At 60.6% G+C, this 26,031-nt stretch overlaps 1 protein-coding gene across 1 annotated transcript in view; it reads left to right on the plus strand.

Moving 5' to 3' along the window:
* Window positions 1–1,450: 1,450 nt before the first annotated feature.
* ADAMTSL2 (ADAMTS like 2) overlaps window positions 1,451–26,031 on the plus strand; it is a gene marked incomplete at its 5' end in the record, with an annotated part of 32,857 nt that continues 8,276 nt past the window's right edge. The window contains 11 exons of the mRNA XM_079706211.1: window positions 1,451–1,540; window positions 2,100–2,242; window positions 3,066–3,141; window positions 4,291–4,393; window positions 4,902–5,047; window positions 5,181–5,304; window positions 8,348–8,428; window positions 10,794–10,969; window positions 15,992–16,340; window positions 17,771–18,143; window positions 23,201–23,298. Coding sequence (XP_079562337.1) covers window positions 1,451–1,540; window positions 2,100–2,242; window positions 3,066–3,141; window positions 4,291–4,393; window positions 4,902–5,047; window positions 5,181–5,304; window positions 8,348–8,428; window positions 10,794–10,969; window positions 15,992–16,340; window positions 17,771–18,143; window positions 23,201–23,298 — 1,759 coding nt within the window. The remainder of the gene's footprint in view (window positions 1,541–2,099; window positions 2,243–3,065; window positions 3,142–4,290; window positions 4,394–4,901; window positions 5,048–5,180; window positions 5,305–8,347; window positions 8,429–10,793; window positions 10,970–15,991; window positions 16,341–17,770; window positions 18,144–23,200; window positions 23,299–26,031) is intronic.

Raw genomic sequence — 26,031 nt, forward strand, 5'->3', positions numbered from 1 at the left:
ATGGATCCCGCGTGAGCCGGGCCTGGCCTGCAGCCAGCGGCGTCTGGGAGCCTTAATGAAAACCAAGTGTGCAGCCGCTCAGCACCTGTCTTCAGCCTGCAGGCAGGAGCCGGGGCACAGACTAGCCAATGGGACGCCGAGGGGCCTCTGTGCCTGCAGGAGGCTGGGGGGTGCCGATGGAGGCCTGCGGGGGAGGGGCGGCAGCCGGCTGGAGCGGTGGCAGGCTGGCGGCCGGGAGGTGCGGATCTCAAGGGCTCTGGCTCCAGGCTCTGGGGTGTACTGCTGCCTCGCCTGGGGCAGAGAGAGGGCAGAGACATTCTTGGGGTGTGAGGGTGTCATTGGCCTGACTCTTGAAAATTTGCAGGTGCTTGAGCTGCCCGGAGAAGGGGGCAGATGTGGACTTGGTTTCAGGGCCGGCAGGCGTGGGGGAGGGGCGCTTTCCTGCCTTCTTTCCCTGGAATTAGTCCCTGAGTTTGCTCTGGGGGCTGGTCGGCCACCTGGCTGTGTTGCTTTGGGCAAGTTGGCTCCCCTCTCTGGTTCCAGGCTCTAGGGGGACGGGCTTGATGGCTTCGGAAACTCCTCCAACCCTCTGGCAAGTGACACTCAGGACCTGAGACAAACCCTGGACAGAGGCCACTGTAGGCCCCACTCCTCCCTCTCAGGGACAGACAGGGGAGGCTGAGGGCCCAGGAGGCTGCAGGCTCCCCTCGATTTGACCCCTGGCACGGAGGTCCAGTAGTGTTTTGGGCTGAGGGTGCTGACTTCTTGGGAGACAGCCCTGTGGTCGTAGGCCACCCTCACCCGAACACTCCAGAGGCACAAGCTGTGTGTCTTCTCTTGGGAAGGAGGGGGCACAGATGCCTGGGCTCTGCCCAGCGTGGGGTCCCTCAGGGCGGGGGGAAGCTGTGTCCAGGGAGGGAGAGGGCCTGGCAGAGTCTGTGGCATCCATGGCGCCCTCCAGCAGCTCCATGTAGCCGATGGGAAGGATCGTTCTCCCACGTGGCCAGCAAGTGCTGAACAGATAAAAATCCCAAGGTGCTCTTGCTTGGGTGGGGTCTACCGGCCAAGATAACGGATCGACCCTCAGCTCCTTCATCCAATGGAGGCAGCCTGGGCCTATAGGTGTCCCTGGGTTTCTCTCCAGGCGTTCTCCAGACAGCTCAGTTATTCAGAGGCAAAGTGTGGCCCATGTCCCCAAATGCCCTCAGATCAGGTGGTACAGGCTTAGCGTGCACACCACCACCCTAGTGTCTCAAGCCCGTGCAGGCACCTCTAATCATTCATCGAGCCCTCCCAACAGGGCCACCAGGCCGCCACTACCAGCCAATCCCAGATAACCTCAGGCCTCAGCACTGGGTGGGCTCCGGGAGCTTTTCCCCAAAGCAGACTCCAGCCAGCTGCAAGAGGAGCTGGACCTGGCCTGGCAGTGACTGTGCCCTTGCTTCCTAGGATGGATGGCAGATGGCAGCCTTCACGCTGGGCCTGGTCCCTGCTGGCTCTGGCACTTGTGGCTGGGGGTGCATCGTCCACAGGGGCCATGGTGAGTGGGGAGCGCGACGCTTCGCCCAGGTGGGCTGACGCTGAGGGCTGGGTGGCAGACATGGAGCAGGGGTCCGGGGGTCCTGGAGTGCCTTCCCAGAGCCCCTCCCGCTCCCAGGAACGTGCCTGACAAGCCAGTCAGACCAGCCCCTGAGTGCGGGGCTCCGGCCACTCCAGAGTCCTCGCCGATGCGGCAGGACATGGGCTGAGTGCTCACCTTCTGCGAGAAGCCCCGGAGTGTGGCGTGTAGACGGGCGGGTTTGGGTCCTGCAGAACCCAGGCCGGGCCCCAGCCTGCTCGGGGGAAAGAAAGGATGGTTCGGTTCAGCCTCAGGGTCCCGCCAAGCTCCCAGGATATTCCAGATCCCCAGATCGGGTAGGACCTGAGGCCCACAGCTCCCTGGGAGGTCCCCCAGAGACCGCCCGCCCTGGAGATCTGAGCCCAGGCTTCGAGCAACCCACCCAGGGGGCTGTGTCCTCCTGTCCAGGGCACGGGGACGGCAGGCCCGTCCGGCCAGGTGCTCCAGCCTCCTTCTAACTGTCGTGGGGCCTCTCACCCAGGACAACAGCCCAACATCCAACAGCCTGGAGGCGGGCACCGATGCCACCGCCTACTGGTGGGGAGAGTGGACCAAGTGGACGGCATGTTCCCGCAGCTGCGGGGCTGGGGTGACGTCCCAGGAGCGGCACTGCCTGCAGCAGAGGTGCGGGGCTTGAGCACGTGGCCCTGAGGGGCTGGCGTGAAAGTGGGGCCGCCTGCACGGGAGAGTGAGGCCTGGGAGGTGGGGGGGTGGGTCTCGGGCTGGGAGGGGTCTTCAGTTTGAGGCTGCACAGGCCAGGTGAGCAAGTCAGTCTTTTCACTGGCCTCCGTTGGGGACGTGGCTTCTGTTGGGTCCTAGGCAACAGTGTCCTGGGGTTCATCCTGCTCCATTTCTAGGGCTCTTTCAATGAGGGGTCAGGCCCAGCCTGGGCTTCTCTTCTGAAGACCTGAGTTGAATAAACATGGGGAAAGCATAAGGTGCAGTGGTTACTGTTGGCCAGACCTGGGTTCAAATCTTGCCTCGGCTACCTCCTCGCTGTGTGACCTTGGGCAAGTCACTTAACCTCTCTGAGCATCGGTTTCCTCACCTGTGGAGTGGAGATAATGCTCGAGCCCACCTGACATTTCTGAGAATACAAGAGACAGTGTGTGTGTATGCACGGCAGCACAGGGCCCATACATGGTAAATGTTGTTACTTTATTACTAACTCTGTGTCCTAAGACCCTCTGCTGTGTGCTGGGGATAGAGAGGTGAATTGGATCTCACCCCTCCCCCTAAGAAGGGGCTAAGAATCGCCCTCAAACTACCTGAATACCTGTGACATGAGAGGGCTCTGGTGCAGCAGCGGGGCTTGTGTGGGGAGGAAGGAGATCTCGCTCAGAGGCATCAGAGCAGGCTCGGGGGCGGGCAGGGTGGTGGAGGGCAGCCCAGAGGCCGCCCAGGGGCAGGAGCAGGGTCAGGGCTGCAGCCCGTGTCCTCCCGCCAGGAGGACGTCTGTCATGGGCGCTGGGAACCGGACCTGCACGGGTACGTCCAGGAGGTACCAGCTCTGCCGAGTGCAGGTGAGGCTCCGCCAGCCGGGACCCCCTCCCCCTCCCCCTTCTCTGGCAGGTCTCAGGGCAGCTTCCTGGTGGCCCCGGGCCCTCTGGACACTCTGTCCTGGGCCTGCCACTTACACCCTGTTGAAGAGAAGGGTGGTAAGGGCCCCCGGGCTCAGAACCCCCCCTTCCTGCATCAAGTCAAATCTGTGGTGCCCACCGCGGGCTGCGGGCACCTGAGGGGAAAAGAACCCACTTCTGCTGGTGGAGCTCCAGCACGACCTCAAGGTTTGGGGTCCACGGGCACACGCAGCCCCTGCGCTCAGTGTCACCCTGCTCGCGGTTCTCCCCGGGGGACTGAAGTCACCGGCCGCCGCCCCTGTGCGCCCGCCTCTGCTCTCTGCGCCCTCAGCACCCAACCTTCTGTGTCAGTCGCGTGCCACACCGAGGTGGCCGGGTCTGGGCAGGAGGTGCCGACTCTGGCTCAGCCTCCGGTCACCTCTCGATGGGGCCAAAGCCAGTCTGCACCGGACCCCCGGGACGGGGAGCGGGGCAGAGAGATGATGCTGGGCGTCTCCATGTCCCTGCGTCCAAGTGTCTGTGTGCCTGTGTGGGCACGCGTGGGGAGTTAGGGGCTGGAGGGAGGCGAGCGGCCACGGCCTCTGTGCTGGCCTCACCGGTCAGCTGCCCTCCTGACGTGAGCTCGGGAGGGAGCCCTGGCCCAGTTCAGCTTCTGGCCGCGGCGTGAGCAGCTGGGCCCCGCACAGGCCCCTCCCCTCTGCCCCATGGGCTCCTCTTCTACGAAGTCAAGCCCATGCAGTCAGTGCCCGTGTCCCAGGCACTGTGGCTACGGCTGCGGACACGCAGATGGGCCTCTGCCCGAGGACGCGGGGAGAGTGGGGACCCCGCGCGAGCACAGCTGAGGCTGGTGTCCCTGTTGCTCCATGTGCAGCCGGGGAGAAGGCCAGGGCGGTGGGGCTGAAAGGATCCAGCCCAGAGCATGGGGAGGGCCAGCACACGTGGGTGCCGGAGGCCTGGTCCTCCCCCCCTCCTTCCAGAGAGCCCGGGAGACCGAGAGCAAGGAGGAGAGCCACTTCCTGCTCTGCCTGGACAAAAATGCTTTTGTCGGGCGGTCCCTCCCAGAGCCTCCCGCCCTGTCTTCCCGCTTCCCAGGAGTGTCCGCCGGACGGGAGGAGCTTCCGCGAGGAGCAGTGCATCTCCTTCAACTCCCGTGTGTACAACGGGCGGACGCACCAGTGGAAGCCGCTCTATCCCGGTACTGTGGCCCGGGACCACCCAGCAGGGAATTCTCTGGCAGGATCTATGCCTGATGGTCACCTCCTGGGGACTGTGGGAGGGAAGGTGCTCATCTAGTGGGTAGGCAGGAGGGGAAACAGGCCCAGAGAGGGGGGGATCTTGTCGAAGGTCCTAAGTAGTTCAGGCGGCAGCGTAAATGACTTGGCCTCTCCCGCTCACCGGGTAAGCGCAGGGTCCCCACAACCGGCAGCCCAGGGCCATCAAGTCGGCTCAGACCTCCTGCGGAGGGGACACTGCCCCCCCCACTCACAGGGCGGCAGAGGCTGGACTTCCAGAGCCTGGGCTGGGCCAGATCACCTGCATCTTGGTCCGTTTCTGCCACTGAGACCCCAGGCAAGTTCATTCCATTCTCCAGGCCTCCGTTTCCCCGTCTGTGCCATGAAAGAAGTGCTGTCTCAGTGCGGGGGAGGGGAAGTCCCTGACTCTGGCCCCCCCCAGCCGCCCTGAGACCCTGTGTCCCCCATCAGATGACTACGTGCACATCTCCAGCAAGCCGTGCGACCTGCACTGCACCACCGTGGACGGCCAGCGGCAGCTCATGGTCCCCGCCCGCGACGGCACGTCCTGCAAGCTGGCCGACCTGCGAGGGGTCTGCGTGTCTGGAAAATGTGAGGTTGTTCAACATTGTAGCAGAAGTACAACCGGTCTCCTAGCGCCGGCCGCCCACCTGTCCGCCCAGGCAGTGGCGGCCCCGGGGCCCGGGCCTCAGCGCCCTCCCAGCAGCCTCTCCGCCTCCCTCCCTGCAGCCCATCGGCTGTGACGGCGTGCTCTTCTCCACCCACACGCTGGACAAGTGCGGCGTCTGCCAGGGGGACGGAAGCAGCTGCACCCACGTGACAGGCAACTACCGCAAGGGCAACGCCCACCTGGGTAAGAGCCCCTGCTGCTCTGGGTCCAGGGCCTGTGGGATCCTGCTGCCGGCTGCTAAGTGACCGTGCAGGGTCCCTCCCCTCCTGGGCCCCCCGATCCTCCACCCAGGCCCAGCAGGGCTGGCCAGTGGCTCTGTAAGGCCCCCATTGGCTATAGGAAGAGGAGCAGCTCTGTGTTGAGCGCCTGCTGGATACCAGCTGCCGCAGTGCTCACAGGGCTTGGAGACCACATTTGACCTAAGCGCAGCCTTCAGGGAGATGTTAATACCATTCTTAAAAGGGGGAAACTGAGGCACGCGTTCCGTCCTCACCGCTGATATGAGATGGAGGTCTGGGCACACAGATTCTGGGACCTAAGCTCTCAAACCCGAGTTTCAAGGGCTGAAGGGGTGCCCAGGCTCCCGCCAGCTCCGGGCCGACCGCAGCGCAGAGCCAGCCCCTTTCTCCCCCAGGCAGCGGCTTCTCAGTTTTCGCGGCTGTGCCCATTTGGCTTCACGGTTTTGTTTTTTTTTTTTTTGCGGTACGTGGCGTGGGCCTCTCACTGCTGTGGCCTCTCCCATGGCGGAGCACAGGCTCCGGACGCGCAGGCTCAGCGGCCATGGCTCACGGGCCCAGCGGCTCCGCAGCACGTGGGATCCTCCCAGACCGGGGCACGAACCAGTGTCCCCTGCATCGGCAGGCGGACTTTGAACCACTGCACCACCAGGGAAGCCCCTTGGCTTCATGTTTGCATGCAGCTCTGGTCCAGCCCTCCTGGGGGTTGGGGGAGGGGCGGGCAGGGGTCTGTGCCTGTGATAGGACTTTGCACTTCTAGAAGGATGTTGCTTATAATACTCAGTCTTGAACCGAATACATTTCTGGATCTCAGTTAATGCTTGTGGGATTAAACTGGGTTATCACAGCCTCCAGACTGGGAAAGGTAGGGCAGCTTGAAACCCATTTAACAGATGGGCAAATTGAGGCCCAGGGTGGGAATTGCCGGCTCGAGGTCCCCCAGTGAGGCCAGGCGCGTCTGGACTAGAGCCAACCCCTTGAGAGCCCCCAAGGACCTGGCTGTCGGGACCCCACGTGTCCTGGAGGTGGAGGGGATGGACAATTTCGTAGTTAGAGTTATAGGGCTTGGACGAGGGACCCAGGGATGGACATGCCGACTGAGCAGAGGCAGGGTGAGGAAGGGAGGGGTGTCCTTAGCGGAAGCCCAGCCGGACAGGGGTCTGAAGAAGGCATGGCGAGCACAGTGGGCAGAGGCCGCTTTCTTCAGAGGCCTCGCTATGGGAGGGGCACGGGAAAAAGACATCGCGCCTTTCCTCCCTTCCTTTCACAAACCTGCTTTTGGGGACTTCTGCCAGATCCTGGGGCGTGGAGCTGGCAGAGGCAGGGTTCAGAGGGTGCGTCTCTATCTGAGCACCTCCTGGGTGCCAGGCGCTGCAGTAAGGTTCATGCCCGCCTGGAGCTCTCAGCTTGGGGGCCCGGGGCTGACCCTTAACCAAGCCGACCTATAATTCTACCAAGTGCACTGCACGGGGCCAAGTGCAGCACGGTTAACTGGCTCCCAGCTCTTGACTCCGGGCAGGGACTACCACTGTTGTCATTTTACAGATGTGGAAACAGAGAGGTTAAGAAACTAGGTTAAAGTCACATAACCAGAAGAGGCAGAGGTGGGTGTGAACCCAGACAGCCTGCTCCCGGGTCTGTGGTCCTAAGCACTGACCCACATGCTCCCCTGGTAGATGTGTGCAAGGTAGCTATGGTGAAGAATCTCGGAGCTGGGCACTAATATAAAAATTAACACATATAAACCTTCATTTAAGTAAATGATATTTAAGCAAAGTCATCATTTCCTAATCGTTTTACCTCTATAACTCTTGTGTCTGTCAGCTGGAAATACTAGGGCAGCAGGTAAACGACTGTGTCCCTTTTCCCGACTCTGCGCCCAGCGACACAAGCTGGCAGCTTGACATCGGCCACAGTGGGTGGAAGCGCTTGTACTCCGGAAATCGGCCAATACAGCAGGTCACAGCTGCTCCTGCCCTCTTGCGAAGAGAGCCAATGGTTAAGCATTTAGGGGCACCCCGCTGGCCGGAAGGACCAGCTCAGGGTCTTCAGGGGGCCGTAAAGGGGGGCGGCCGGCAGGAGCGGCTCACCTGGCAGGCGGGCCCACGTGCCCCTCGGGTGACTTGAGCATCGGCCCCAGCAAACCTGATTCGAGAACCCCCTTGCCATCTTCTCCCAGAAGGCTTTTCATTCTGAGGGCTTTAAAAAATCTCCCTCCTTCTCCCAGCAAACCCTCTACCACCTGCTGGCAGCACGGTCCCTTCTTCAGACCTCCGCCCCCAAGACCCTTGGTCCCTTTGTTGGGGGCTCTGTGAGGGTCTCCGTGGCTGCCTCCCCACCTGACTGGGGCCTTCGATGACAGGCCCTGAGCTGGGGCCTCGTACTTTCTCGTTTACACCTTTGAAAGTAGCAAGCCTTTAAAATCAACGTGATGGTATGACAACGTGAGTTTCTAAAATAGCACCAGTGATGGCGCCCTCAGGGCCAGGCTCTGTGCTACCCAGAGTCTCCTCCGTCATCTAGAGTGGGGGCTGTCATCCCTGTACAGGCGAGAAAACTGAGGCCCGAGTGCTCCAGCAGCCTGCTCAGGGTCACCTTGGCGATAGTGGCAGAGCAGGACCCAAGTATGTTGACTCCAGCAGACTTACGGTCCCTGTGGCCTGTGGTGTGCCTCGGGAGGAACAGGGCAGGTACCAGGGAGTATCACCCTCAAGCCTTGGTAGGAAAGTGTCTAGGAAGCGGGGAATGCTGGGGCCGTGCCCTAGCGGCGGGTCAGCTCTCCCGTGGCAGGGCGTGTTCCGCCAGGTCTTGGACTTGCCTCTGGAGCCCCAGGTGCACAGCTCTGGCAGGGGGGAGGGGCTGCCCTTAGACACTGCCCCTCACACACCAGGAGTGCAGGAGGGTGGTGACTGCCGTCCAGCGTTGCCTTTGCAATCGAGAGGCAGTGGCCACAGCCGGCCTGCCGCTCACCGTTGTTCCGTGTCCCCCAGGTTACTCTCTGGTGACCCACATCCCGGCCGGCGCCCGAGACATCCAGATTGTAGAGCGGAAGAAGTCTGCGGACGTCCTAGGTGTGTATGTGGGGCCTGGGTGGCTTCACAAGGGCTTATGGTTTTGCATGGGGTGAAATGTGTGGGTTATGTGTCGACAGGGGACCCTTGACCTTGGGTCCCTTCTTGCAGGAGAGGGATGGCCCCAGAAGCCAGAGCTTGACCTGGGTGGGTGCATGTGTGTAGCATGTGGAGGCCGGGGGGGGGGGCGGTCGTAGGGAAGCTGACCTCACCCCCATGTGTGCAGTGGTCTTGCACTCAGAGTTGCTTAATAATGGAGGGGGTCATGACTCAGGTAGTGAGTTCCCCGTCCCTGGAGGGCCAGGCACCGGCAAAAGCTGGAGGTGCTGGCGGCGGCCTCTCTGCTCCCCCCGCTGCCCCCCAAGGTCCGAGGAGTGAGACTCTGGGGCGGAGAAGGTTGAGGTAGAGCGAGAAGGAGCAGGTGGCCAGTCTGAGGCCAAGGGTGACGCGAAGCAGGGCTGCGATTCAGACTCCCATCTGGGGCCCCCGAGTTGATGTTTTGGCCACTGGACTGTGTCTGGTGGGAAGCTGGATTCAGTAGGGGTCCTTGACTTGAGGATTCTGGAGTCATTTGCATGGTGGCTGAGGCGGTGAGGCCCCACGTTGGTGACAATTTCTGGAAAGGCTCCCTGTGTAGTGGGAAGTTGGCGGGGCAACGCACCTTGTCTGCACCCCCGGGGGAGCCCCTTCTGGCCGAGGAGGGCGGGTACTGACATCTGTGAGCCGATCTGCGCAGGGCAGGTGGGGGACCCGGGCAGGGCTCACCTCCCTCCCTCTCAGGGCAGCTCCTCGGGGACCAGGGCTGGTGGGGCGCGATCACCCTTCTAAGGGGACGCTGGGGTGGAGGGTGGGTCTTTGCTAAAGGTCCTCAAGGTTGAACCCAGCACGGGCTCTCAGCCCTTCAGGCCCCGGGGGCCCCAGTGCCTGGGGCCCTGAGCTCCAGCCCCCAGCCGGCGGGTCTGCACGCTCCAGGCCCCAGCCCCTGCGGCCCGAGCACGGGGGCCAGGCCTCTGCCAGGCCGGTTGCTCTGTGGCCCGCTGGGAGGGTGGTGAGGCCAGGAAACACCGTGTTCCCAGAGCTGGCTGCAAAGCCATGGTTCTTGAAACAGACGCGTGGAAATACCAAGGGCGGCCTCGGAGCACTGGGAAAGCCGCAGGAAGGAAGGTCATTACTGTCAGGAAACAGGTTTTGGACTCGGGCCGGGGATTCAACCCTGTGCACAGACCCAGCCCGTCCGCATCCCCCTCGCCTGGCTCCCGCTCTTATCCCCGTTAGTTTTCGACATCGCCACACGGAGGGTGTTTTGCCAGCAGACGCGTCCTGCTTGCTGTGTCTGCCTGATAATAAATTAACCGCCCGTCTCCTCTGCTTGGAGTTGCATCAGGAGTTTTGGAAGCTGAACTCTTCCCCACCTTCGGGCCAGTTCCTGGAACGGGCTCTAAAGAAACCCTCTGGAAGACACACTGTCCCTGAGGTGGAGCCCCGCCCCCCGGCCCCGGGGCCCCCAGGGAGGGCCAGCCATCCCGCCTCTGGACAGATGTCCCAGCCCATTGCGGGGGGTTGCATGTGCGTTCCCGCTGTCTGGGCGTCATCGCGCTCCAGTTCTGGGACCGGATTTCCTTCTGAAATCCTTGGTTCCAAGTGTCCACCGGCACCCTGCCTCAGAGAGAGGCTGACTGGCAGCCACACCGGGGAGAGTGGGCCGATCCGGCAAACGGTCAGCCGGGTCCCCCGGTCTGGGCGGCAGAATGTCATGCTCCCAGCAAGAGCACGGAACTGGTCAGCTTGGGGTCAGGTAGGGCCTGCTGGGGCCGCTGGGACAGGGCTGCCGTGTTGCTCGGCGTGGGCCCTGGCGGGGCACTACGGTCCCCTCCCCATGTCGGGGGAGGGGAAGCTGGAGGTGCCAAGTCACCCCGGCTCACACGGGGAAGTCTGTAGCAGAGCCAGGCAGGGCGGCCCGGCCCCAACCTGGCGGACACCAGCTGTCCAGCGTGTGTCTCGACCTGGCCGCTTGGTCCCGCTCTTCACCACCTCTCAGCCCCAACCCCTTCGGAGGCGGCCGGAACGGCAGGACCAAGTGGGCCCCGGGCCAGCCATCCTCAGTCGTCCAGACAAGCCCTTCCTTGTTTATTTTAGGCTGATAGGAAGGAGGACCCACATCTCCCTGGCCAGGGCCACACGCCGTGTGCAAACAGAGCGTCCCACTCCCACGACGTGGAGTTTCCTGTCTTTGGGTGTTTGGAGGGGGTCACAGGGATCCACAGGCTGCCAGAGGCCCCGAGTGCGAGGTCCTGCTCCCCGCCAGCCCCTCCATCCCCGCTCCGGCCGCTCCGGCTCAGGTGACCAGGCAGCTGTGCCCTTTCAGCCCTTGCAGATGAAGCCGGCTACTACTTCTTCAATGGCAACTTCAAGGTGGACAGCCCCAAGAACTTCAACATCGCCGGCACCGTGGTCAAGTACCGGCGGCCCATGGACGTGTACGAGACGGGAATCGAGTACATCGTGGCGCAGGGGCCCACCAACCAGGGCCTGAACGTCATGGTGCGTGGGCCGCGGCTCCGGGGCTTCCCCAGAAGCCGGCAGCAGGCGGGGGCTTCCGGGCCAGCGCCCCCGCGCATCTCGGGGTGGGGGCCTCATCCCTTCAGTCCCTCGTTCACTCACTGAGTCTCTCCCTCAACCCAGCCCTCACTCAGATGTTCATTCCTTCACTAGTCTCCCATTTACTCATTAATTCGTTTACCTGTTCACTTGCTCACCCAAGCAGCTGCCGGCTCACACTCTCACTTGTGTGACCCTCTCCCTCCCTCCCTCCTCTCCCTCCCTCCCTCCTTCCTTCCTGCCTTCCTTCCCCCTGTTAGCACCCCTGGAGGATGTGCACAGCAGGAGGTCCTGTGCAGGGCGTCGGGAACTGTGTGGGGAGGTGAGGACAGAAGGCTGGCTGGGGTCCAGGGATGCAGGACCCACTTCCCACTCCACAGGTGGGGGTTCAAGCCCCCCACGGAGTTCCCTACCCTCGGCCCCATGGACACTGTGGCATTCCTGCCAGGTCCTCGATGCTGAGGGACCATGGCAGTGCTCGTCACGGCTGTCCCCCTGATGCTGCACCCAGGATGCTCATGGCTTCTGCGGGGAGTGCATGGGGCGTGAGCAGAGGGCAAGAGAGTTTGGCTTGTTTTGGCCAGCTTGCCGGGACTTTTTCCGTGGCTACTGTCTAGAAAGGAATGGCATTGCCGCTTGGTGCCCCAGATCTGAAAATGCAGAGGAATTGTCACTGAAATCAGGTGATGTCAAGAGGCTCTTGGAGGCCTGTCGGCTTTCATGGGGGCTGAGGGATACGGTGGGGACAGAGCCCACCCACCTGACCAATGCCAGAGGCTGGCCCATGGCAGGCGGCAAAGACGTTCTCTCTCTCACCCGGTTGTTTCGTGCCCCTCCCAGGGTGGGCGTCCCGTAGTGTGCATTAACAGGTGATCCAGAGACCTTCACATGTTATGTCTCCTCCACTGATCCGACCACGCGTGTCTTCTCCAGACCTCCTCGTCCCCGATCTTAAAGTCTTTTCCATCCAGGCTCCTGGCCAACCGGCCAGGCCAAGTGCACTGCCCACGAGTCAGTATTTATTCTTACTTAGGGCCACTCTGCCTTCCAAACGCATTGGGTGACCACCTTACATGTACTGCCTGAAGCCTCTGGGAGGATTTTCCTTCACAGCCACTTTTCAGGGCTACGCTGAGTCAGATCCCGTTTTCAGCTCGCACCCCGGACCGAGCTGACCCAGCTCAGAGTCCAGTTTTGCCATTTTGCTCCTCTCTGTCTTCATCCTAAGGGCACTCCGTGCAGCCGCAGCTGTGAGCTAAGACAGGGATGCTGGCACGAGAGTCTTGGATGCTGGGAGACTGGGTCACCTGCTGATGAGCTTTCTGTCCCTCTAGCCCTGGATTGCCGCTGGGCCCTCCTGACCCCGAAACTTAACGGAGTTGAGAGGCCTCATGTTATAATGTTTGGCTCTGGCTGTGTGGGTCACTTGATGTCCTGTGGTCAAAGGGTCACCTCTAGTAGGGCCTGATAGCACACCAGGAGCTTTTTTCAAATAACGTCTATTTATTTTAGGTGATATGGCCTTCCTCTAGAATACTAGGGGTCTACGTTATCATTTTCTTAGCAAAGTTTGCCAGAAACTCCGCAGTCCATCTTTCCCCACCACAGACACCTTTATTACTGCAGGGGCTGCTGGGTATTACAGCCCAGGTGGTGGGCTGCTTGCACCACAGCCTGGACCTCCTGCAGAGCCCTTTCTCCTCAGGACCCCACTCAAGGCAAATCCACTATATGGATTGGACCAATATTCCCTGATGTGGAATATGTTGTGTCCAAAATTCTTCACGACTGGGGGTATGAGATATGATAAGTTTGCCTTTATTTTCAAGGAGATGTCTTGTCCTGCCCTAGACTACTGGACCCTGAGATTTTCACTGATGCGGGGCCAGTCTTCACAGGGGTTAATCTCCGATCCTCTGGAATACATATATTTTACCAAGGCCTCCAGTGCCCCTTCCTGCTTATCAGGTCTGATAAACATGATGTTGTCAGTGTAGAGGACCAATGTCACGTTCTGTAGGATGGTCCAGCCCCGTTTGTACTGTGTTATGACGCGAAGCGGGAGAGTCACCATAGCCCTGGGTCAGAGCTGCTTCTGCTTCTCCTTCCTGATGGAGGTAGAAAAGAATTTGCCAGATGGATGGCCACATATGGTTAACGTGAGGGCAGGTTAATCTGCTCTAGAAAAGATGCCACATCAGTCCCAGAGCTGCAACTGGGGCTACTGCTCGGTTGAGCTTGCAGGAAGTCACTGTCCCCCTCCTGGACCTGTCTTGCTTTTTTTTTTTTTTTTTTTTTTTTTGCGGTACGCGGGCCTCTCACTGTTGTGGCCTCTCCCGTCGCGGAGCACAGGCTCCGGACGCGCAGGCTCAGCGGCCATGGCTCACAGGCCCAGCCGCTCCGCGGCATGTGGGATCTTCCCAGACCGGGGCACGAACCCGTGTCCCCTGCGTCGGCAGGCGGACTCTCAACCACTGCACCACCAGGGAAGCCCCTGTCTTGCTTTTGTAGGGGCCAAACTGTTGAATTAAATGGGGGTTATGATGGGATCAGCACCCCTGCATCCTTTAGGTCTTTGAGCGGCACTAACCTCTGTGTTTTCCCCCCAGGATGCAATATGGTTTCTGATTTACTCCCCGCCCAGGTCAAGGAGCCAACAGGAGAGTTCTGCTGACTCCCAGTTATGCGTTTGGGGGCTGGGTGAGCCTTGGATCCGGCGGATAGACTGTCAACCAGACCTGGGCCTTGTTTGGGTCATTACTTGTCATCACGTGCTCTCACCGTAACGGGGACAGTAATGATGCTTTGGGTCCCTGGTTAACAATGATAGCTTGAACCCTGGTCCCACAATGTCTACCCGTTTCTCCACTGAGCAGCTCACCAAGTAAATAGCTGTGGGGTCTTTCGTGGGGGAATCATGACCATATCGACTAGTTGGGGGTCCTTCTTCCCGGGGACCTGGCTGTTCCATCCTTCAGCAGATTCTGGGTCTAAAAAGTGGTCCAGGAAACTGGGCAGGGACTGTGACTCGCATGTGGCAGCTGCCCTCTGCTTTGTGACCATCCACCCCCGATTTCTTCCGATCATACCGATTGAGAAGAACCCTTTCTGGGCCCGTGCATTTGTCCCCTAGGAGTCCCGTGTTCTGTTAGCCGTGTCCAAAGGTGGCTCAAGCTCCCTGGCTACCGTGTCAACCTTGTTGCTTGTTACAGTACCCGAGCCCCCTTGTTCTGATTGCCATGGACAGTTCAGCTCTGTACTAGCACCTCCTGCCACTGGCCCTGGCCTATGAGGACACCCAACCCCATCCCTCTAGGTGCCCCCCTGAGTGATGCTGGTGACTCTTCACCATCACGCTTCCTTTCACTGTGGCGGCCGGAACATCCTCCAGGTGATTCTGCAGAAAATAGTCACCTGGCGGCTTTTCCAGCCTTTTCCTCCCTCTTCCGTCGTCTGCTGTGGTGGTGCCAGCACGGGTCCTCCCCTTAGTGTGTCGGCCTCACCTTCTCCGGGGCGCTCGCGAGCGTGGTCCCTCCTCCATCCTGAGCCAGGGCTCCCATAGGAGAGACTCCCCCCATCCAGGCTCGGCTTCTGCTGTCTGCCGCGGCTGATTCTGCAGGGTCATTGCCAATGGCCCCTTCTCCCCCGAGCAGCCCCGGGGCTCCCCTGAGTAGGTGAAGAGGGCACTTAACGTGAGCCATCAGCCAGGTGGCCCGGGGAGGAGGTGGACAAGGCCCTCAGGGAGGTAGAGGTCTCCGTACCGTCTTCAGGCGAGGGCCAGGTGCTGGCCTTAACAGCGAGGAATGGCCACTTTTTAGGCTCAGAGATTCAGGGGAATCTGAGATTTCACAATTTTTAAGCAGATTGACTCAGACCCCCACGCCCCAAGTCTCCTCGCGGTCGGGCTCTTGGCGAGGTGGAGAAGCCAACATGCCCCGCTCTCTGACTTTCTTCTACCTTTTCTGGCCCTGCTGGAGGACATGCGAGTCTCTGTGTAACACCTAGGAGGCCCTCTGGCTTGGCCTTAGGTTGGAGGTTTGGTGGTGATGTCACCCTAGCCTTTCACTGTCTATCTCCAAAGCGCCACATTCCGAAGACCTTTCTCCTTTCTCAAGGTGCACCCCAAAGGTGCACCCCAAGCCCAGCCAACTTCCAACGCTTGAGACATGGCACCCAAAGCGCATTTTCTTCCTCTGATGTCTCATTCCAGCCTGACCCCTGGGAGGGTCTCAGGGGTCCACGTACCACCAGGGAGGGCTCGCGTCACACCTGCCGGTGGGGGATCCCGCTCCAAACTCCCATTTAAGAGCTGCTTCCTGGGGCTTCTGACACCAGCTGACTTAGGCGGCGTCCCTCAAAAAACCCACGAGCACTCAGTCGGGGGAGCAGGACAGGCAGGGGGAAAAGCTGGGGGGCGACGCAGTCTCGACAGAAACCTCAGCCCATCCCCCAGTCAGCTCTGATGCTGGGATGGTCCTCAGGGGCCTGGGCCCTGGTACTTCCGCTCGGCTGGCAGTGGGGGCCTCCGGGGGGAAGGTGGTGGGGACAGTGCACTCTTACTACTTGGGATTTCTGGCACGTGGTGATAGTAAAATGCAGGTTGGGTTTTAATTGGTTTGATTACCTTTAAGACGTTCTCTGCACCCCACGCACCCTTCACTCCCTGTGCCTGGGGTGGACGGCTCCCTCTGCCCGCTCCCGGGCCGTGTTCGCCCGTCTTTGGACATGGACTGCCCCGGGGGCCACGCATAGCCTTGGGTGGCTGTGGCAGCGTTCTTCGGTCAAGGGTGAGTCCCTGGGAAGGACTCAGCTGCAGGCCTCAGCAGGAAACCCTTCTGCAGCTCAGGGACAAGAGTCTTCTGTCCTCAAGGGGCTTGTGGGCAGTGGCCTCAGCAGCCACTCAGGCTGGTGGGGAAGGGGCTGGGGTGAGGGAGGGCCGGGATCCCACCTCTTCTCCCCCCCCAGGTGTGGAACCAGAACGGCAAAAGCCCCTCCATCACCTTTGAGTACACGCTGCTGGAGCCGCCGCATGCCCACCGCATCCAGCCCATCTACTACAGCTTCTCGGAGCCCACCTCAGACAGCACGGAGAGCCAGGAGCTGGATGGGGCTGGGCTGGTGGGCTTCCTTCAGCACAACGGCTCCCTCTACGGCCAGGCCTCCTCGGAGCAGCTGGGCCTGGACAACCGACTGTTCGGCCACCGGGGCCCGGGGATCGAGCTGGGTCTGAGCAAAGGCCAGGAGACCAACGAGGTGTGCGCGCAGGCCAGCGGCAGGGCCTGCGAGGGGCCCCCCAGGGGCAAGGGCTTCCGAGGTAACCAGGAGGAGGGGCGGGGTGGGGCGGGGCTTCCTAGGGAGAGGGGCCTCGGGTGAAGGGTCTTCAGAACCCAGCACCTGCAGAAGAGGGTGACAGAGGTGCCAGTTCCGTGCAGGCTGACCGGGCAGGCCTAGGGCCAGCCCTTAGCAGACACCCTCTGCACATACCTTCTTCCAGGTGGGTATGGTTATCCCCATTTGACAGGTGGGGGGACTGAGGCTTAGAGAGAGAGGTCTTGCCCACATCACACAGTCCACCACAGGGGAGCTTGGGGCAAATCCAGGATGGTCTGACCCCATAGCCCGTTCTCGCTCATTCGGTGGAGACAGACAGACAGACAGACAGCATAGCATGCGAGGTGTGACCAGAGCCCTGGAAGGGAATGACGGGCAGCTGAGGGGCACAGGGAGGACCTCGAGGTCTTGGAGAGGGTGACCCCTGACCTGAGGGCTCCAGAGCAAGTAAGGGTTAGCCAGGGGAGGGTATAGGAAAGGGGGGTGGTGGTGAGGGGACCAGCAAGGGCCAGCCTGGCGGGACAGGCTCCAGGGGAAGCCGCAGGAGGCGCAGCTGAAGATGCAGCGGTGGGTCACAGTCCCTGACCCCATGCTGGCAGCTTGGCTGTGCTCCTGAGTGCCGTGGAGTGACTCGTCGGGGCTGGGCTGGACCATCGGCCCTGCTGAGGGGTGGAGGGTAGAGCAGACTTGAGAAGAATCCCCTCACTGACTTGGGGGGCAAGTTTCCAAGACCCTCAGAGTCTTCAAGTAGGAAACACTTTAGAGGCGGTATTCGTTCCCTGGGGCTGCTGCAGCAAACTACCACCAACTGGGCGGCTTAAAACCTCAGAAACATATTCCCTCCCCGTTCTGGAGGCCAGAAGTCTATGGAATAAAATCAAGGTGTCAGCAGGGCTGTGCTCCCTCTGGAGGCTCCAGGGGAGGGTCTTTCCCGCCGCTTCCAGCTCCTGGTGGCTCAGGCATCCCTTGGCTTGTAGCCGCATCGCTGCAGACTCTGCTCTGTCTTCACATGGCTTCTCCTCTGCGTCCGTGTGTGTCTGCGTGTTCTCTTCTTAAAAGGACAGCAGGCGTTGCAGTTAGCGTCCGTGACGATCTCATCTGGAGATCTGTGTGTCTGTGAAGGTCTTATTTCCACATAAGCTCACATTCTGAGGTTTGGGGCAGATGTGAATTTTGGGGAAACCCTATTCAACCCGCGGCAGAGGTCAAGCAGGCTCCCCAACAAGAGGTTGTCCAGGCCGGCTCGCGAGCCTCTGCTGGATGATCTGTGCCCGCTCGTCGGGCGGAAACCTGCCTCTGGACGCTTCCCGGTTCAGGTCTTTGCTGCAGCCCCCCTGCTCCGCCCCTGCCTAGGGCAGCCCTTGCCCCTCCAGGAGGGGGCACCGGAGGTTGAGCCCTCCATCTCCCCCATAGACGGCAACGCCACCGGGACGGCTCTCGCGGGAGACCAGGATGACCAAGAGGCCGACGCCCGTTTTACCTCCCAGGAGCTCCTCTCAGCCAACGCCATCTCCGACCAGCTCCTGGACGCGGGCTCCGACTCCAAGGAGGTCCCCCTCAATGAGACCAGCAACAGCATCTTTGCACAGGGCGCCCCGAGGGGCTCCCCGGCCGACAGCCTCTACGTCGAGTACGAGGAGAACGAGGGAGCCGGTGCTTACCTGCTCAACGGGTCCTACCTGGAGCTCAGCACTGACAGAGTGGCCAACACCTCCTCCGAGGCCCCGTTCCCCAACGCCAGTGCCAGCCTCCCCGCCTTGGCTGGGAACAGGACGCAGAAGGCCAGGTAGGAGGCGACTCCCCAGTCCTCTCTGGGGGCTGCCGGGTGAGGGCCGGGACGGAGGTAGGTGGGAGAGAGCCGCCCCTGCCCAGGGCCCCCCCGCCTCACCCCGCGGATCTGAGCAGGGGGTCAGAGGCCTGGGTTTTAGCATCTTTTCCACAAGTTAGGTCTACGGGCTAAAGCTGGTGCCGAGTGCCCATGTGTGATGTGATTCTGGGAACGGGGGGGCAGAGGGGGAGGAGGTGAACAGTTCTGAGCACTTGGGGCTAAGTGTTCCGTGTGCACAGAGACATGTTCTCATCACAGCCAGCCTTAGCATTAGGGAGGGGTATTGGGCTCAGAGAGGCAGGTAAGTGACGTCCTTGGGGCTCAGAGACTGGAGGCTTGGGGTCCTTAGGTTCTCGGTCTGGAGACTCACTGCACACATGGTCGTTGTGCATAAGGTGGGACAGCTCTCGCGGGAGACCATAACGTTCCCCGAAGGTGGGGTGGCTCAAGACGACCTCCCCTGCTGGCCAGGGAGGAGACTGGGGGACGGCTCAGTGGGGCCCCCAGCCAGGGGCCAGGCCCCGAGTCAGGCACCAGGAGCAAGGCCTTCTGCTGTGGGGCTGGAGCTGCCCTGGGACAGGCCGTGGGAGAGAGTCCAGAGTGAAGGACACGCTGGGGAGGCCTGGACAGTCACACCTGGGGACACCTGAGTCGTGGCTGGCCCTGGAGGAGTCTGAGGCCAGGAGCCTCCCTGGGTTGGGGTCAGCTGGGAGCAGGGTGGCTCCAGGCCTCCACTATCCCTACTAGAGGACAAGTCCCTGGGCCGATGATGACTCCCCTGTTCTCCAGGCTAACAGGGCAGCAAGGCTGGTTTAAACAGACGGAGCCAGGCTCAGCACCCCTGCTGGCGAGCGGGTACTGGAGGCAGGAAGAAGCCCATTGTTTTTTTGTGTTTTTTTTTGCGGTACGCGGGCCTCTCACTGTTGTGGCCTCTCCTGTTGCGGAGCACAGGCTCTGGACGCGCAGGCTCAGCGGCCATGGCTCACAGGTCCAGCCGCTCCGCGGCATGTGGGATCCTCCCGGACTGGGGCACAAAACCGTGTTCCCTGCATCGGCAGGTGGACTCTCAACCACTGCGCCACCAGGGAAGCCCGTTTCTTTTTTGTTTTTTTTTAATTAATTAATTTTTAAATTTTGGGCTGCATTGGGTCTTCGTTGCTGCACACGACTTTCTCTAGCTGCGGCGAGCGGGGGCTACTCTTTGTTGCGGTGCACGGACTTCTCATTGCGGTGGTTTCTCTTGTTGCGGAGCACGGGCTCTAGGCGCACGGGCTTCAGTAGTTGTGGCTCACGGGCTCTAGAGCGCGGGCTCAGTAGTTGTGGCACATGGGCTTAGTTGCCCTGTGGCATGTGGGATCTTCCTGGACCAGGGATCGAACCCGTGTCCCCTGAATTGGCAGGCGGATTCTTAACCACTGTGTCACCAGGGAAGTCCAAGTGCACTGGGTTTTATTTTATCTTGTTTTCTGAGGACCCACCCAAACCCCTTGGCTTTAGACACCAAGCCAGTGGAACCCTAGCCAGGGCTGAGGATGCAGAGGTGGGCATCCTTGGGGAATTGAGTTTGATGGAGGATTTGCAGTTCACTCTTGAGGTGAGGCGAGTGGAGGCGACTCCCTTCCCCGGGGATGAGAGCAGGGAAGCTGGGCTCCTGAGCCCACAGGAGGTGCCCCCCTCTTTCTCAAGCTGTTTTCCGAGGACCCCATGAGATACCCGGGGCACGTCCGGGGCAAGTCTGAGGCTCTGGGTGGAATTCTTTGCAAAGGTGGACAGAGTGGGAGGTCTGGAGCCTTCTGTGGTGGCCCTTCTTCCCATAGGGTCCATCTAGGCCATCTGCTTGCCTGACCCGGGTTCAGAATGCAGGGAGAGGGCCTCGGGGGTGTGTGGCATCCAGCGGCTGGAAGGGCGAGACAGGCTCTGAGCCTGAGAGGGGCGTTCAGAATCAGCCGGCACTTGCTTGGGTGATCCGGGGCCAGTTACTTAGGGCTCTTCTCACCCCCAGGGCTGTCCAGAGGATTGAATTCTATCTGGTGCTGAAGCGCTGAAGGCACCTAGTGAGGACCCAGTAAATGGGAAAGATCATTAATACACGGAGCCTCCGGGGTGGGGAAGGGGCCCTCCTGGGACCATGACCCAGTGTGAAGAAGCCTAGCTACCTGATGGTCAGCATCCCTCTATGAATGGGTTTATCAGGGTGGCACACAGGCTGCTGTTTAATTTGGCTTAAGGCATGGAAAGCGCCAGTGGGTCCCCATCCCAACTCTCTCCCCTCCCTGCCCCGTCCCCATGGGACCTGGACCCATCGGTGACCCTCTCTGGTCCTCAGTTCCCCGTCCCTGAGCGAGAGGCTTGTCAGACGATGCTTCAGGGCCCGCCGGCTCGGGCACTCAAGGATTCTTAGGCCAGGTCATGGCACAAGCTTTTGGGTCCTTAGGTCACATTTTAAAGAATGTCTCCTGTCCCATCCCAGTTGACTCCCACCCCACCCCTGGGCCCGAAGGGGAATGATTGGGTTTCCGGTGCCATGGGGGATGCAGGAACCAGTACAATGATGGTCAGCACTCAGAAAGTCCTGACGTGGTGAGATGGGCGGCTCCCCCACCGGCTGCTTCAAAGGACACCTCGGACCAGAGACCAAAGATGGTCTTTGGAGATAAAGGGCTGAGGGAGGTGGTGGGGTGGGGGGGTGGGGGGGAAACCGCCAGGCCAAAATAGCCCTGTCGCAGCGAGTTGTCCAAACACAGGAAGTCGCGTCTGCTCAGAGAGGGTGAAATCAAAGGGGCAGCCCAGAAAGGAAAGGTTATTTTCACCTTCTCAGAACAGCCCAGAACAATCAAGGGACGCCCCGACACCAGACGCTGGCGTTGGGAAAAATCGTCTGAGACACAGAGACACAGGGTCCCTCTCTCAGCCTGGATCGGGGGTGGCGGGGAAGCAAAGCACTTTATGAGCCTTTTATAAACAAACGTGGTGGTCCTGGGGAAAGGGTCCAGACGCGGGGTCTGAGGCATCCCAGGGCTGAGACGGTCCGAGCCTTTCGGATCAGAGGGCACTATCTTCCATCCAGATGGAGGCGGGTGGAGGGTTGGTGGTTTCAGCGATTTCCTGGGTGTTTCTCTCCCCAGGGCCCCACTTCCGAGAACAGAGTCTTTTAGGCGTTGCATTGTTGTGCAAATACACGTTTCGAGAGGCAGGAGAGGCGTCTATGCGGTGCTCCCCGAGCAATGCCATGTGGGCAGTCCCCCCAGAAATACCTTTGGTGCTTAAAACCCAAAGGGTTATTTTGAACTGCTTGCTGTCTCTCCAGAATGAGTCACGCTGCCTGCTGGCCCAGGAGGGTGTAATTAGATAAAGATGGCACGGCTTCTCCATGGGTGGGGTGGCTGGGCAGGGGCTGGATCTTTTCATCCCCTTTTGTTCTTGGGGAGAATTTAAAGCTGTTGAAAGGAGGGTGGGGGACCCAATCAGCACATTTCAGAATCAGGCTCTTCCTCCCCAGGGAGGTTCCACGGGTCCCGTGTTCTGAGATGCTTGGGTCTTGGGTGGGTGGAGCGCCCCATCTTAAAGTTCCCGCTCACTTTTAAGGAGGAGAGAAGGAGGACCTTCCCCTTACCCCGTATGCGTGGAAAGGCTGGGGCAGGCTCGTGGTGGTGAAGCCACCAGGTGAGGGGTCCCAGCCGCCCGCCTGTGGCCGGCTGCCCTCGGCTTTCCCCTCCCTGTCCTCACCTCTCTCCCTCCTTCCTGGGTTAATGTAGCCACATCAGTAAATTCGTTACTTAAGGTCCGTGGGTAGACTATTTCCTGGTTCTCAGAGCATGATGTGTCTTCAGGGCAACATTTATGCAAAAGTAAAATGTAAGAGCCATTCTCATCCACTTGTGAAATTCCAGAAGTTGGAAGACAAACAGTAAACTCCCAGTTGAATCCAAACCAATGTCTCTATCACAGAATTGACTGGAAAGCCTTTTAGAATGGATGCCCTGCACCCCTCGTCTTAGCCTGGCCTCCGGGGTGACAGAAAGCCCCACGGAAAGGACCTGCGAGTGTGAAAGGGTCTTAGCTTAGGGTGGTCTTCAGTCAGCCCCTCTGGGCAGGAAGGGAAGTGGTGCTGGGCGGTGGGGTCTCAGGGGTGTGCCGTCCCCCCGGGCCATGGCACCACATCCCCTTTGCCGGCTCTGGGGGTGGCAGGGTTCCATGGGCCGCATTCAAGCTCAGCCGTCTGCATCTCAGAGCAGATGCCCGGGCTCTGGGAGCTGCCGCCACCTCCCTCTGCCCCTGACGAGTCCAAAACGAGCCTGCACGTTGGATACGGAGGTTGGGCCCCAGCACACCGACTGGTTCAAAGAAGCAAACAGTCCTAACAATAGTTGGCTGGGCCGTCTGAGTTCTGGCCAAGAATCCTAGCCCGTCGCTGGCGGGGACCCAGCCCGGCGTTCCCTTGCACAGCAGCCCTTGCAGACCTGGGCAGAGGCGTCTGGAGGGGACGCGGCCACTCCCCCGTCTGCAGCTGAGCTTTTCTATTTTGATCATCGGAGGCCCAATGGCTAGTGTGCCCCATTCAGTCAGAATCCCAGCTGAGGGAGGCCGTGGGAGAGAATTCTGGCACCTTCTCAGCACACCAGGTGCTTCTGCGGTCCCTTCCCGGGGAGAGGGCAGGAGGAATCTGCATGACCCTGCTAGAGGGTGACAGCGAGAAGGCTGTGTGTGTGGAAGGAGAAACTGCGACGCTGGGGAGCCCCAGCTCCTTCACCCCCAGCCCCCGAAGGTGCTCTGACAGCTGCAGGGCAGTGAGCTCAGGCAGTCATCGAGACGGAAAATGCCACTGTCCGTTCCGTCCTACAACCCGCTGCCCCGTGGGTGCTGCTTCCCTTTTCTCTGTTCTAGACGGTGGGCACTGGGACCCCGACAGGTGGCGATTCTGCCTGGAGCTCAGGACAGGTATACAACCACGCCCCATGGATGAGACCACATCCTCCCATGAAACTCACCCCCTTCTCTGCTTCACCTGCTTTCAGGACCAGGCCCAAGACGCGCAAGCAAGGCGTGAGTCCCGCGGACATGTACCGGTGGAAGCTCTCGTCCCACGAGCCCTGCAGCTCCACCTGCACCACAGGTACCCGTGACGGGTGCCGAAGGGCGGCACCCGCTGAGCCCACCTCCCCGGTGGGTGTGAGGCCGGGCTTAGGGGGCCATGCACTTGCTTGTAGCCCCACATTGCCCACAGGGAGCTTATCTAGCAGTTTCCTGACCCATGAGGCAGTGCGATGAGGTGGCAGTTTGGATGTCCTTGTGCTTATGATGTGCTGGACCACGGTAAGGTCCAGCCGCTTGGGGGTCATGCAGCCCCCCAAAGGCTCCCTCGTCATTCTCCATATCATACCTTGTTAGAACAAACATCCTTCTGGTTAAAAAGTAAGAAATCTCAGGTGGTGAGGATTTTACTTTTGCTTACAGCAAATGTCGGAGGGGGAAATAGACCCACGTGGTCTATGGCAGAGGGAACTGTTGGGATTGTAGGACCTCATTCAGGGAGGAAGCAGGAGAGGAATGGAGACCCCCGGGGTTGCCTGGACAGACAGACACATGGGGTTAGTAAGTGTCAAGCTGGAGTTTGAACCTATGTCTGCTCACATGGCTGGATGTCACCACAGCAAGCTTCTGGCTTACAGCCCAGGGCCTGGGGCTCCATCTGCTGCCAGCTCTGGTCCCCTCCCCTGGGGACTGCTGCAAGGTCAGATGCCAGACCCAGGTCCAGGACCTGTGGTAAATGTAGGGAGACCCTGGGTGCCACCTTATCTATACCTGCAACTGCGTGTTTGGGTTTGGGCAAGACAGGAGTTGCTGCCACTCAAAATGTATGATGCCCCCGACCCTGCCCTTGCACTCCCACCCCAGCTGGCCAGAGCTTTGGATGGCCCCTGCATGCTCTGGCCAGTGTGGAAGAATTAGCAAGCCACTGACTGGACCCTGGGCAACCAGTGGTCTGGGCGTGGTCACACCTCCTGCAGCTCTGGTTGGCATCTCAGGAGAAGGGCCCGAGGGAGGAGCTGGGGAGGTGGCCCTGCAGGGCTCTGAGTGGACCACAGGCCTCCGTCTTGGGTTGGAATCTGGGGCCCCCTCCTTTTACATGCCCCTCCCCCAGCAGGGCATGGGACAGGCTGAGTTTGGCCCCCTGATATCCTGGAGGGCGAGAGGCAGGCTTTGTGGGGTATGTGGTGAACGCTTGGGATGTGCTATTTGGTCCACCACACCCCATGCCCTTGGCAAATTGCTTAATCTCTCCACGACTCCACTTTCTACCTGTAAAATGGGATGTCCGCCTTTCCAAACGTGGTTCCAGGGCTAGACACGAAGCAACAAGTAAGTTGTCGTGGCCAAAGCTCAACAAGCGGGCACCACGGCCAGCACCGCTGCTGCTGGTTTCGAGAGAACAGGGTTGAGCTCTGGGATGGGTGTTGGAGGAGCCTGCTTTGAGGGCCTGTTCCCCAGGCGCAGGGTCCTGTTCTGAACTGGGAGCCCCGATGTCATCCCTGGGACCCCACGCATGCCAGGACTGTCACAGAACACGTGACTGGGAGCGTCTCCTGTTCCTCCCAGACACATCGCTGCCCGGGGAGGTGACATGGCTTGAGTTCCCTCCAGGACGAAGCAGCCTCTGTGGCGAGGGGTCTGAGCCTGGCCCTGGGTGACAGATGGTCCCCAGGGAGGTCATGGCACCATTTCTCAATACCCACAGAGTGGCCGGGCAGGGTATGGGCAGACCTGCCCTGGCTGGCCCGAGGAGCAAAGCAGGACGAAAGAAGAAAGGACGCGAGAAAGACAGGTTTGGGCTCTGCTGAAAGGACGTGCTCTCCTCTGGACGAGCCTGTCCGGGACTGGCGTGAGCGGCCCCGACGCGGAGTGAGCTCCCCGTCACCGCAGAGGCACCAAGCTGGGCACAGGGGGCGCTCGGCAGAAGTGGTGGTGGAGTCGGGTCCCTGCTGAACGGGACCTCCGCACTCTCTGTGGCCGGCTCTTCTCCAAATCCCACTGTACCGGGTGCTGAGGCCGGGCCGGTGTTGGGGTGGTTTACAGACCGTCCGTGGGCCACGGTGTCTGTGCAAACATCCACAATGTCGCCGGCACACAGCAGCTCTCCTGTGTCCATGGCAGCAAGCACTCTTTCCTTTCCTTAAAGACGCTCCTGGGAGCGGTAGAAATGTAGGTGAATTGGTTTGGACTCTTAGCTTGAGCCTCAGGTGATGACTTCCAGCTGTTCTTGGCACCTCCTGGGCGCAGGCTGAGGGGAGTGGGGCGGGCGGGCCCCGAGCTCACGCACCTCAGGCAGAGCAGGCCCCCCTAGTGCAGTGTCGGGCTTCTCTGCGCCTTTGATTTAGAGGAAGGGCTCGGTCTGAAAGGGCTCAGTAAGAAGGTTTGAAAAGCACCGCGTTCGAGACTGATGTAGGGAGGTGGGTGTCCAGACGACTGGTGCTCTGACTCCCCTGCATCCCTGGGGGGTTCCCACTGTGGGGATGAACAGCAAGCCGAGGCCCAGAGAGTCTGACAGCACTCACGTCACCCCCACCCCACCAGCGAGAGACTGGGCTGGGACCAGAATTCCCGTCTCTCTTGATCAGGACCTGCTGTGTTTCCACTCGGTGACGAGGAGGGAATGAATAATCAGGCACTTGCTGAGGGGCTGCGAGTCCCTAAACTTGGACCTCCCTGGGCCCCAGAGCTGGTGTCTCTGAGGCCTGGAACATTCTGAGCAGACCTGGCCAGGAAGCCAGTCTCCCCCTCAGCGACGGCTAAAGACGACACAGCCCAGCACTGGCAGAGAGGCACCAGTGATTGCAACCTGGCTCGT

The sequence above is a fragment of the Hyperoodon ampullatus genome, assembly GCF_949752795.1.
Source record: "Hyperoodon ampullatus genome assembly, chromosome: 6".
NCBI lineage: Eukaryota > Metazoa > Chordata > Mammalia > Artiodactyla > Ziphiidae > Hyperoodon > Hyperoodon ampullatus.